The sequence below is a fragment of the Lissotriton helveticus genome, chromosome 3_1 (genome assembly GCF_964261635.1).
Source record: "Lissotriton helveticus chromosome 3_1, aLisHel1.1, whole genome shotgun sequence".
Lineage (NCBI taxonomy): Eukaryota > Metazoa > Chordata > Amphibia > Caudata > Salamandridae > Lissotriton > Lissotriton helveticus.
In genome coordinates this window covers 1,019,074,757-1,019,088,451 of record NC_136061.1, presented here as the reverse complement: position 1 = coordinate 1,019,088,451, position 13,695 = coordinate 1,019,074,757, and the positions used below count along the sequence as shown (strand labels likewise).

The 13,695-nt window shown below is 46.5% G+C and overlaps 1 protein-coding gene across 2 annotated transcripts in view; it reads right to left on the bottom strand.

The window, feature by feature from the left end:
- The window catches only part of ATF2 (activating transcription factor 2), a 412,263-nt gene that overhangs the window by 119,491 nt on the left and 279,077 nt on the right, over positions 1–13,695 (bottom strand). For both annotated transcript variants that reach the window (XM_078681532.1, XM_078681531.1), the window contains one exon: positions 13,212–13,358. In XM_078681532.1, coding sequence (XP_078537658.1) covers positions 13,212–13,358 — 147 coding nt within the window. The remainder of the gene's footprint in view (positions 1–13,211; positions 13,359–13,695) is intronic.

Below are 13,695 nucleotides of genomic sequence, written 5' to 3'. Positions count from 1 at the left end.
ACACTCAAAAATGATTATACACAATGAAGCATGTATTTCCAAAGGCCTGAAGAAATTTGTACCTATAATTCTGATCTTGATTGTTCAACATTGATTCCTCTCCAAGGAAGTGTTACTGTTTTGTATATGAAAACAATTGAGAGAGCAGGCAAGAAACAAATTGTAGGCATTATCTCCATCATCAAACAGCAGATCTGTACAAGCAAATCAGTAACTTTTTAGGACTCAGATTATTAGGTTTTTTAATTTGTTTCTAAAAGTGGTCATATTTCCCATGAGCCAACTTTACTTAAATACATGCTTGGAGCTATCATGGTGGGCCAGTTAGTTACTCTGCTGGCCAGCTGGTAGTTCAAAGCTCTATTTGGATTGGTCAGCCCATCCCTGGAGATTAGCTTATTCTTATAAGAAGGGGCTGTGGTGAAATCTCCCTAAGCTGATTAGCTTCACTTCCCTAAAAAGCACTGGCAGGATGTTCCCACATGGGACAAAGTACAGCAAGCAGACTTCTTATTCCAGTCACCGAACAGGGGTTTCTTTGAATCTTGGATGGAGAAAGCCACGCCTGCATGGGTGGAGCTAGGCTCATAGGGAGAGAATTGTGCCAGTTGTCCTTAAAGCTGGCATTCTGGTTCCCCAAAGAATGCTGTACTGGGGGTGTGGCCAGCTCAAGGAATGATCCATGGAAGGGACACTCAAGGGTGGAGGGGTGATGTAGCATCTCCTACCTTCTGGAACTCTCCACCTCCATTTTTTAATTATTCTACAATACTAGAGAAGTACCTCTCTCTGAACGGTGGAAGACCCTCTCTGGCCTTGTGCTCCTGGTACCTTTAATTGACTTGCTGGAGGCCCAGAAGGAACATGTTCCCCTTGGACTTCTATGGAATAAACCTGCCATAGGGGTTGGTACGCCAGGCTACACCTTGTAGAAGGCTGGCTTAGTATATGGTGCACACTTATTTAAGTGAAGCACCTTGCACTAATCCAGACAATACTTATGGTGATTTTAGTGGTCTTAGACAACCATAGAAACCTCCCTGGTAGCTGTGGAGAGCGGCATTCAGGCTTAGTCTAGAAGAGTGTTAAGCAGCTTGTACTAATCATTTAGTGTAGGTTAAAAGAAAAAGAACCACACAGTGTAGTTATAAAAATAAGTATATTAATTACACACACTCACTAATACATTGATATATATATCCTACCCGGAAATATCAACACAATACACACAATACTTCAATTGTAAACAGGTAAGTAAGCGCAAATACACAGCAGTCCACAGGGAGAGACCAAACCATATACTAAAGTGAAATGCGAAATGCGTCTGAAGTCGGGACTTGGACCAGGAGACTTAGAAGAACCCAGGTAACCACCCGAGGTAAGTACCCAGGAACCCCAAGGAGGCTGTGTGCAGAGTGGAAAAACAGCTGCATACTCAATGCAAGTCAATTGGAAAGTCGCGGTTGCAGTTTTCAAGAAGAAGGATCCTTCTCAGTGGACCCTGAAGAAACCCTTGGAGGACCGAAGGTTGGAGAGTCACCCTACCCGTGGGTACCCCAGGAACCAGGATACCTACACCAGGAAAGCCAGGTGCATAGGTGCTGAGTGATGTCGGAAACTGCCGTAGGCCACAATGAAGGACTTCAGGAACGTTGCTGCTGGCGAAGAATGGGAAAGAGTCCAGTTGAATCTAAGGGTGGATTCTTAAAGTGGAGAACCTGCAAGCAGATGGTACAGAGTCTATGTCACTTGGAGGTGACCAGAAGGCACGGAAGACAAATGACCACCAATGACGGAAGATGTAGGAGTGATGACAGTGACGTTGTCGCTAAAGCTGTGAGGACCAGGCGGCGCTGTGTAAGAGCAGGAGCCGTTCACAAGCTGTCCCATGTCGAAGTCGAGAACCAGGGTGTCGGTGTCCAGCAGGAGCACCAACAAGCCTTGGCAACAGCAACAGATGTGGTAACCGAAAAAGGAGCAATGTTGGGACCAGCAAGGTCCAAGGGACTCACCAATTGCAGGAGAGTCAGAGCAGGCACGGGCAAGCAGGGGAGCCCACTGAAGCCAAAGAAGACCCTCAAGAGGACCCACAGTCCGAAGGCACAGGAGTGGCAAGAGGACCTCGAGCAGCTAACCAAAGATGCCAGCCCACGGTGCAGAGGATGCAGTGAGGATGAAGATCTTGGCACGAAGAGATGCTGGAGGCTGGACTGTTTGTAGCCTGAAGATCTCTGGAGTACAGAGCCAACAGGCCGTGGCAACGGCATGTCGATGAAGTGCACAGGGGTTCTGTTCCAGCGGTTCTGACGATATTGGCCTCAAACTTGCTCAGAGGATAGGCCAGGCCTCGAGGGATTGCAGACCCACCACCTGTGTTGCTGACCTTTCGGAGTCCATGGAACGTCAGGAGCAGCAGACCGGTCAGCTTCGTTGCGGTGCCTGCAGATGCAGGGGAGTGACTCCTTCACTCCAAGGGAGATTCCTTCATCTGTCTTTGATGCCCACAGGCCTAGAGAGGAACCTGAATGAAGTACAGGCACAGGAAACGAAGAAGACTTGCAGAACAGCGAGACCAGGAGCAGCAGGAGTCTTCCTTGGTGCAGTCTCAGTTCCAGGCGAAGTCCAAGGTGCCCAGACTGTCAGAGTTGAAGTGGCTTCGTCTTTGAATCTTGTCCCACGACAAATCTGCAGGTAAGCCCTTAGGTACCCAAGAGAAGGATTCATGGGTCCCTCCCAGAGATGGGGCTGGACAGAGGGGAGGATTCTTCCATGTCCTTTGTCCAATTTCGTGCCAGAGCGGCAGCCAAGGGCTCCCTGAACTGGCTCAAACTGGAGTATGCAAGGAGGGCACCACATGTGCCTTTTAAAGCAGTCCGGTGGCGCTGGCAAGCTCCCCCACCCCAGCCCAATACACTAAGTCCTGTCTGGGAGGAGGTCACACCTCCCTGTGACAGGAAACCTATTGTTCTACCTTCCCTTGTTTGAGCTCAGATGCAGGAGGGCAGAATCGTGTCTGGGGTCGGCAGCAGCACTAACTTGCTGCCAGACCCTGGAGGGCTGTTACCGGGAGTACTGATGGCTTCCCGGAGGAGTCCTCAGTGCATGGAATCATATCTCCACCATAGGTAACAGTGTTGGGGGATGATTCCAACATGTTTGATACCAAACATGCCCAGGTTCGGCACAGCTAATATATAGTTAGCCATTGTGTAATGATGCATGGCCACTATATGTATGAAAATGGCTGACCCCACTTACAAAGCATGGAGAATCAACTCCGAGGTTTATAGGGGGTGCCCTGCTCATGCAAGGCACCCTCACACTTATAACCTAGCATCCTGCCTTCAGGATTGGAAAGGACTTATAGGTTTTAAGTGCAGTGACCTCAAATATAATATGGAAACGTATATCTTTCATGAGTGGTGCTAGCACCAACTCCCACAGGTTGCAATGGCAGGCCTGTAGTCACAGTTTGAGTGGTCTCTCATAGGTGGCATAATACATGGAAGACCCCTGGTGTACCTATGTCCTGGGTACCTTAGTTCCATATACTACGGACTTACATGGATGCAAAAGTAGTGAATTGGGAAGGCACCAAAGTACCTACCACTGTCAAATTTAGGGAGAAATCACAGTGACTGGGGTCCTGATTAGCAGGATCCCAGACAGACTAGTCATAAAACAGAACAACTCCAGCAAAAAGTGGGGGTAATCATGATAGCAGATCCTATGGCCTACACTCCTGGAGATGAAGGCACCTGCAAGCAGCTGGGGGCTGGGATTCTTGAGAATTCAGGCAGGGGGAGCAGGCTGCTGCCTGAGGACTTGAAGTGCTGCTACCAAGGTGAACCCAGGTCATGAGACTACCAGGGCATTCTGTGTACCTACAGATAACTGCTGCTGAAAAGAAGCAAACAGAAATTCTAAGTGCTGGAAACATCTAAAATTCTCAGGAACCAACATCTTATTTTTCTTCTTTATTTAGAACTTTTAAACACATAAAACAAGATTTCTATTGGTCACAGACGCAGCTGCAATTTGTACTGTTTACATTGCATGATGATTCCATAAACATACCCTTTGGAGTCAGGTTCTTGGAAAATAGGAATGACACGGTGGTGACCAAGCAAAGACTTGGTTAAGTGTATAGTTCCTTGCCACAGATTGCTTCACACTTTTATTATATACTTTTTCAGTCTGATATAATATAGTATCTTGAACTGTTACTACCCCTCATCTTGCATCCCCACTGTCTCCCTCTAGAGGAGCATCGCCCCCTGGGTCTACCCCACAGTGGGCCGCCAAGTAGGCCCCCATATTTCTTTGTGGCGGCTCTACGGAGGGAGAATCTCCCGGTAAGTATCTGATTGAGTGTTGCAATAGGTTATGTCTTTGTGCCACTCCTCGAGTGTCGGTAATGGGCCCGACCCCATCATATTACTACTCTATGTTTTGCTAGCAACAGTCATATAGCCACTAGTTGCCTCACGCTGCTTTGTAACTCTTGGTCGTACCGCAACAATGACTCTAATGGGGATAGTTCTAGTGTTAACCCGGTGATAGCCTCCAAGTCTCGAATGGCAGCTCGCCAGAAAGCCCCAACCTACGTACAATACCAGGCTAGATGAGCAAAATCAGCCTCAGCCACACCGCATCTTTGGCAATTAGGCGTGTCTTGCAATCCGTATCGAAATAGTTGAACAGGAGTGTAATATACTCTAATAATGTATTTAAAGTGCATTAGTCTGTGCCTGCTATTTAGGGATACTGTTTTTGTTGCAGCGCGACAATATTGCCATTGCTTATCACTTATAGTTACCCCTAAACCGGTTTGCCACACAATTCGGGCTTTAGGTGTTTCATGCATGCAAGCTTCCGGCGCATGCGCATAGAATCTAGTCACCAAGTGCCATGGGGAGTATACTTGAAGTAGAGTCTGGAGCACAAGCATTTCTAGAGGTTCTAGGATTTCCTCCCCAAGCAGATCTCAAAGAGTGTGTCAGGCTCTATAATAGTGAAATTGCTGTAGGGTTGTGGGGTGAGTGAGTCGCAGGCCAACTTCCTCCCAACCTAACATAGCGCCATCCTCAAGAAAATCCCCCACAGGAATTAACATTTTTATTTGACAATAAGTCCAGAAGGAACGAGCAGGCCACCACAGGCAAAAAGCAACAAACCACATCCCACTCAGTACATGAGGGCATGAGCTGGTAAAAGAAATAGCAACTCATACACAGCATTTTATGCCCTACAGCTTCTTATCTAAAAGTTGGTGGCATCTGCCACATTGAGGAATTCCAAGTGGGATCTATTAATCACCCCCAGGAAGCCAGTGAGAGGTTGAATCTTCACCCAAGTTAAATCGTCCTCCCTAAGAATCGCCAAAACTGTGAAGCTGCTTGCTCATGGTGTATGCATGCCCCAGAAAGAATCAGAGACACCTGAAGACCAGTCACACCACCGTGAGTGCCTAAATTAGTTAAACAAAAAATACAACAGCAAAAAAAGGAAATATTTACTGTCTTGCCAGTGCTTGGTGGAAAAAAAAGGGTAGAGAAATGCTGAAGGAATGTTTAATAAGGCGCAGGAGCCCCCAAATTTTGGGCAAGGGAACAGTAGAGTGCATTGCTGAAATTTTGGGTACTGCATTTCGATGCCGCAGACATCCACAAAATCTCCCACCCAAATGTTGAAGCAAACTGGAACCATGTGTCTCCCAGGAGTGAGAGTTATTGAACCCAGGAGAGCCTCCTGCTTTTGTGACAACAGTACTGAAATGTTTATGCATAATGAAATGGAATATGCTACTTACCAGTATGCATCTGTTCTTGGCATGTAGGGCTGCTGACATTCATATCTGTACATAGATCGCCGCCTAGTGTAGGGTCCGGATGATTGCACATTGTTGTCCGGGAAGAGTCTTCGAAGTATCACGAGATAGTAACTGTATACACAATAACTGTTTTAAGCATGTATGTTGGGTACTGTGGTTGTTGGGGTTAGGACCTGCAACCATGCAAACAATAAAAAGTGCCTCAAAAGGCGGGGCGTGGCCAGCAGCCACTGGGAATGGCAGCACACTAGCGAGGCTCCGGAGTCCTCGCCCGTAATCAGTCACAAATCCTGATCATAAACGTGAATCTAAGCTCTGACTCTGGTGGATTTCACGCCATGGCTGCGGCGAGTGCCTGCTGCCCGCAGATCTAATGCCTGAAGGTGCGAGAACTAGGAAAGAAACTGGTGAGTCTTCTGAGGTGGAGACGCCACAAAATGGTGGCACGCCGGGTGCGATAATATTGCTGTAGGATATCGGAGCCCGGAGCTGGCGGTGCTCTGTGTCTGCCTCGGCTGCCTGCCGCGAGGCTTGTGGACGTTTGTCGATCGAGGGCAGCCCACGGGAGGAACTCCTCAGCCCGAGTTGGGGGAGCGGAGCCAGGGTGCTTTGCTCTCCGCCGGTGAAGGACGACAGCACACCGGCTCAAGGGGAGACGGCACGGACATGAAGCTGCCTGGGGGCCCGGACATCGGACAACGTCCTGGTACTGCTGCGGTGCTCCACAGTGGCCCGACTTGTGCCCTCTCGGGTGGGGGGAGCCCCTGCCGGCCCTGAACTGAAACCCTGTGGTGAGGTCACCAGGGAAAGTACCAGTGGAAAGCCGCGGAAGAACCCTTGGGAGGCCGGTGGACAGTGGGGGTGCCGCGACCCAGTGAACGGCGAGACATCCAGAGAGGCGGTGATCGAGACCGGAGGAGAGACCTGCTGTGAGAAGGAGGAGGCGAGATCTCCTGAGCTGGTTCCGGGTCAGTAGTTGAATGAGACACTCTGTTGGCCTGATATTTAAGGGGGTCCCTGAATTGAACTCTTGCGGCCTGCGCGGCGGCCCCCCACCCCTGGACACCAGTGGGGGAGCATGATCCAACACTATACCTGTCCATAAAAAGTGGTGCCTTCAAATTGGTTGCGAAGAGAGGACAGCTCGGTGCATCGCACTTCCAGGAGACTGGGTATTTCTCCTGCCACGAAAGTCAGTGAACGGAGAGAAGGGGCACCAACGTCCGTCACTTCGCACAACCTCCGAGTGCCCGGACCGGGAAACCTGACAGGCCGCCGGAGGCAGAGCCTACCGGTCTTGGCCCGACTACGCCTCCTATCGCCTGCCAAGCACAGAAGGGTCATGGCAGGGGGGAGAGATACGAAGACTTCGCTGCAAACCAAGCTCGTCAAGTTTGCATGGTCCAAATCAGGAGAAGGTCAGGGGGTCCCCCGGTCAGGGGTCCCTGATGAGGCGGGATCCACACCTGCCCCACAAGACCGAACGCTTCAAGATATCATGGCCGAAGTTGAGGTCTCACTCATCAGGGCAGACCTGCGGAAGATGGACGCTAGAGTCAAAGAGTTTTAAGATGTCACAACGGAGCTCACAAAGGAAACCTCCCAATTTAAACAAGAAGTACAGCGGCTACGAGACACCCAAGCTAAGATGGAGATACAACTGGATGACTACGAAGGGCGGGCGCGGTGAAACAACGTGCGCATCCTGAGGGTCCCGGAACGGGCCGAGGACCCGGCTACTGATCTCTTTGTCGAGGACCTAATCTCCAATCGCCTAAAACCAAAGTGACTATCGAACTACTTCTCTATTGAACGGGCTTATCGAATCCCGGGGTCGACCTAAGCCTGGAGCTCCCCCTCGACCGATAATAGCAAGGGTCTTTACCTTCCGAGATCGTGATGCTATCCTTCAGGCCGCACACTCCTGCCCGTCACTCACTGTAGAGAACAGTGCGATCACCATTTTTCCGGACTTCACCACGAAAGTCCAAAATCAAAGGTGCAGTTTTTTAACGGTTAAAAAGGCGCTGAGAGAACAGGACATTAAGTATGCAATGCTTTTCCTGGTGAAATTACATGTTGTTGCAGGGGGAAAAACCTGGTTCTTCTCCTTCCCTGAGGACACATGGGACTGGCTTGAGGGGTGGCGCCGAGTGGGGAAGCCCGCCAACGAGAAACAAACTGGTCTGCAACACAACAGGATGAACCCACCACTGGGTACCGGACCGAATCAGCTGCTGAAGACAATGAGCTGCCCCCTGGGAGCTGAGGATACCTCAGACCTTGGCCCACCTTTAAGACAAACGCCACTGCTAAATGACTCTGGATCCGCCTTTGTCGTATCCATGTGCGAATGTTTGGGGTCCTTAGTCGGGGGTTTCGTTGGGACACTGCTGAACCGCAAAATAGGACACAGTAAGATTATCTACTGACTTCACAGGAAGGGGGGATATCACTTATTCTACTGTGCTTGCCATGTAGATTACTCTGGGAGGAGGTCCTCGCTTATTATGCAGCTTGTTTATTGAAGGTGTTCGGATTTGGCACCTCTGTTATTGGGGGGTGGGGTGGACGGGCACTCTGCCTTGTTGGGGAGTGGGTAGTTTTAGATCCACTGGCAGAGAGGGGGGTGGTGGTTGTTATGTTTTTTTAATCCAATGTCCGCTGTTTATAACACTGCATCCAGTCACAGAAATGATCTTCACTCATGCTCATTATGGTTTCCAGCCGCTTCCTAAACTCTGCTTGCCTACATACTGCTCCATTTCTGACAGCCAGAGGGGGAGGCAGGCATCTGTCCGGGCTGCCCGCGGGGTTCGGACCACGGATCACATATACTTACCTCTGCCTGTGACATGGCTAATAATTCTGTAGAGACGTCACTTTCCGATCTGATGTGCAATGTCAATGGGTTAGGGGACAAACAATCTCACCGAGGTGGAGCAACAGTGGGTCACCCTGGGATACACATTGGTAAAACAGATTATAGCTACAAAGTGGGGGGCACTTATTGAGCCCAAGGATCTTGTGTAACTGGTTTACATATGAATGCATCAACAAAGCCCCAAAAATGTGCTATGTGGTGGTTAAACTCAAAGCAAGCCATAACAGAGCTGACTCTGCGATCATCAAATTTAAATCAGCAAAAGGAGCTGTCAAAGGTTTGGATACATTTTCTGATTAGAACAGTCATATTCAAAGCTCACAGTTTACACCCCTTGGGTTTTTTCCATCTCCCACGGTTTGTGAACCAGGGGAAATGTTAAGGAATCATTTTGATCATAAAGAATCCTTTCCAAGTCAGTCCAAAGTTGATAATGCTATTGTGTGTAATGATACTACTCAGCAACCTACTGAGTCTGGAATCATAAATTACTAAGCAAGTAACACCAACACTATCTCTGTTCATCATAATAAGGTTTGCAGAGTCAGCAAAGGGATCATAACCTGTAATCATCCTCTCCAAGAAGCTTGTTGTTCATTCCTACCGATTATCGTTTTGCTTCAAAACATGCTTTTCATTCTCTTCTATCCAGCGGTGGTAATCCCTCAAGGTAACAAACACAACAAATGCTTGCCAGCCCGAAACCAAGCGTCTGCACTTAATTTCGTCTACCTGTGGGGATTTCAGTGATTGGTTATATGATTTTGTGCCTGCCATTTAATGTTAATGTGCCAAGACTTATTTTGTTGTGCCCCTAGACTAGTAGACTTTTAATGCCTCTCCTTTTTGTGAGCTGGTTGTAATGCCTTCACACAGAAGAAATAGTGGGATCCTCAGTGCAGCTTACTTCTGCCTGATTATAATTGTGATTCGCTTCAGGATCATATAGTCATGGCAATATGACTAAGTGGGTTAGGGGGTCCAAGAAGAGGGAACAATAAAGTTCTCACTGGTGTCCTTTTTTTAAAATTATTTATTTTAATATTCAGAGATATGCAGCAAGACATCTATAATGTTTATGTGACTAAAGTGAACTTGCATTATGTTGGGTCTTAGAATTCACAATGTTTCTCTTTTGTAATTAGTCATGTTTGTTATTCTTACTTGATGTCGATATTGCATTTATTAACGGACTTCCATCCTTTTGTAAAGCGCTCTGATATCCTTTGGGATCTTGTTCGCGATATATAAAACTTTATAAATAAACTGGTGTGAAGCGGTAACCTGTTGCAAGCCACCATAAGCTTCAGTGAACTTGCCAACCAATTATATTTAACTGCAATGACTTTTCAGGAAGTGGGCATGTGAGTGTGTGCTACAAGTAAACCTTAATAAAACTTGTTTGTTTTGCTGATATCCACATAATGGAGATTGCGATTTCACAAGTAAGGCAATATTTTACACCTTAGCTTGAACAATATTTGAAGTAATAAAACTCAGAAATAAAAGTTCCTGCTATAAACAAACAACCATTGACAATGCAGGCAGAAGCAGAAAAACGTAACTTCTCCTTGAGCATCTCTGAGTCCTCCTTTTGAATTACTTCAAAGTGGGTAAATAGGGACACAGGTGGGGATGCAAAGGAATATTGGGATGCTGAGGGAAAACCTCCCCTTTTGAATATTGCCCAGGCATCAGACTAGATCCAGACACTTTCAAGCAGTACCCTTGTGTGTCGGCTGGTGGGGTCTTGAGGCTCCAAGTCAATTATCGTACCGCTCTGAAGTGACGCTCTTAACTACATATATGTGCCCCTCACATGCTGATGTCAGTTACTTTCTGGGCAGTCTGTAAAGCCAGACGCACAGTTAATTGGTTTTGACCTGTGTGCAGATCTCTATACGTGGTACTTTTTTAGGTAGAAAAAAATCCAGTCACAGAATGGGGTGAATTGGTGAGGAATCTGCATTTAAATAGAGTATCTATCAGAAAAAGAATTACTGAAGATAAGTAAATTGTTCTTCTGATAGGTACTTCTAAGGGCAGATTCCTCTACTTTTGAAAATATACCGAATCAAAACCCCCTAGGTGATGGGTCTGTGAACTGGCTCAAACCAAAAATACCTACGGGACTGAGTGGGCAAAATGCTAATTTTGACAAACTTGGCTATCCAGACAATAGTGCTTCGTGAATGTATTTTGTGGCACCCACATAATAGATGGAAAATATCCAGAACAGGCACGTTGTGTGCCAACGCAGTGGGAGCAGCCTAGGCTCAGGTGGAATGAGCATGCAAACCATCCGGGACCTGTTTCTTGGCCAAAGCGTAGTAGATTTGAATGCAGAGCAAGATCCACTGACAGATGGTGCTAGTGTCACTACCTTGTCTTTCTTTGCTCCAGCAAACCCCACAAAGAGCTGACTGTCGACCCGATGTTCCCTGATACGATTGATGTAAATATTAAGAGCCCTCCTAGGATCCAGTCTCTTCTAGGATCTAGAGGGCTGAGGTGGAGTGGAGAACGTGGGTAGGGTACTTTTTTACATGACATGAAAAGGAGTCACCACTTGCCGAAGAAAAAAATGACTCACAAATTAAAATAAATACTTTACATTAAAAAAAACCTCCACTCTCTAATTCCCTATAATCCCGACAACCCACTAAAAAGTAAAAATTTCTAATTAAATTAGAACAAAAATTATTAATTTCATATAAAACCTTACAAGCTATACCAAAACAGATTAAAACCCACACTTATTATAATACTGATGATTTATGCTGATATAATTATATTTATTCAAATAAAAAACTATGGGCATCATTATGATGCAGGTCGGACTCTCGTCTGACCGGCACTGCGGCGGAAGAGGGTGGCCCGACAAGGAGTCGACGGTCCTGCTGCCATTATAACAATGCAATCACCTTCACGGCAGTCGCCAAGTGTATATTTTCTATTGTGGCACAAGCCACAATAGACAATGTACACTTTAAAAACATCCCTGCACCATGTGGCAGGCACACACGGTGAAGGGATGTTTAGGGTACACCATAGGTGCCCCCCAGTCCCATAGCGGAATGCCAGGGGGGGGGGTGGCCTCGCTAGGGGCCCCCAAAGTCACTTTCCGTCTGCCTTTTCATGTCATGCGAACTGCAATGAAAGGGCAGTTGGAAAGGGACATTTTAATCCCTATGGCGGTGCCTGAGCAGGCACCGCCCTTATTGTAGGTATTACTGACCCTCCAACGGGCTCCTGAAGCCCATCGGAATGTCCGTCTGCCTACAACCGCACGCATTGTAATGCATCGGTCGGACTGCAGCAGCAGATGGCGGTCGGACCGCATCTGATCAGCCATCGGATGCAGTCCGGCCACCATCAGAATAACCCCCTATATTAAAAACAATAATAAATACATTAAAAACATTCTTTTCATTGATATTAAGTCCCATAATATTTTTACCATCCCGATATTATGACATGATAACTTTGAATTAATATTTGGGTAAATCACCTAATGGACAGTTAGAGTAGGGTCGGCAGAACATATAAAGTAGAATCTTCCTATAGGGGCTCAGGAAGGATTATCTTCACATCAATGCTCTCAAACAAGAAAGAAGGCTGTAAAGAAGTGGGGACTCATTTTGGATGAAGGACGTGCGCTTGTTAGGACTTAGATAAGAGAGAGGTCTGCTCTCTGAAAAATGAGTTTCTCCTATGATGATCTGACTCCAAGCCGCACTGCCCACACAGTGACTATGTTCCACCATACCGCTCAAGTAATATGACATATGTCTTCCCCCATTCAAGTCACTCATCCAGATGTAGGCGTGGACCGATGATACATTATTTTGCTTCTAGGTGGCCTGACTCCATTGGGTGAGAGCTGGAGCCACCACAGATTGCAGTGAAAGTGGGTCAGGTGCAGATATGGAGGAAGGTTCCAGTTCTTTTGACCACTTTATGACTCCAATGCAGTCAGGCTAGAGGTGCAAAGCCTCTAGCAACTGCCTAGCATTATATTCACCAACTGCAACCATGCAGCTCGGTCCAAGTCATTCCCTTGTGTCTCCCAGTAGTTGCCATTTTGATTTGGGTTGAGCAGTGGTCCTAACTAGTAAATCAATGTTGGTATTGCATCAATCGTTTGGCACAAACCATTTGAAGCCAATCCTATTAAATTGACTACAGGTATTCTCTGTTAGTTTTTTCTCACACAAGTGTGACGCTATCAATAAATATTAGGTTAGACACTAATGCAAAAAGCTACACAACCAGGACAAAGTGAACATACGATGTCTTTCTTTAAATTGCATTGATGGCAATCTACAGAGGGACTTTTCTGACACAATGAATGCAACATCATTATACCTTGATTTCTACAGGACACTAAATCTGTTCGATAACCCTCCATCAAATAAATGACTGCAATTCCACACATCAATTACACATATTTTTAAAATCTAAAAATTAGTATTTCCCTCGGTGCTGTCATACCGGCGTTTCAGTAGTGGAGGTAGCCGGCTGTTGTAATGGGAGAGGGTGAAGATCCTCCGGTTGCGTCCTTGACAAACTACTGTGTTCCTTTGTAGTTTCTCCATTGGTTACCTGAGACTGCTGCTGGATCAAAGCTGCTTTTAATCTCTGTAAATGTAAAAGCATGAAGGATGAAACACTGTCTGCAATTGCCACACACCTATAAGCTTTACTAGCGAAAATCTTCAGAATAATGATTGTGAAAAAAGAAAATTAGAGTGATTTTTAATTTGCTGGAACCTAATAGAACAATAATCAAATACTTATTTTAATGAACAGATTAAAACGAAAACACCCACATATGCAGTGTTTCTAGATGTATATGGTTTTCATAAATCGAAATAAATAGAAAGTTTTTAAAGTTCCACCTACTTAGCCTCTGCCAATTACAGTGGTGGTAAATTCACGACTGAACATCCAAATGCTACCTTTAACACATCTGAGC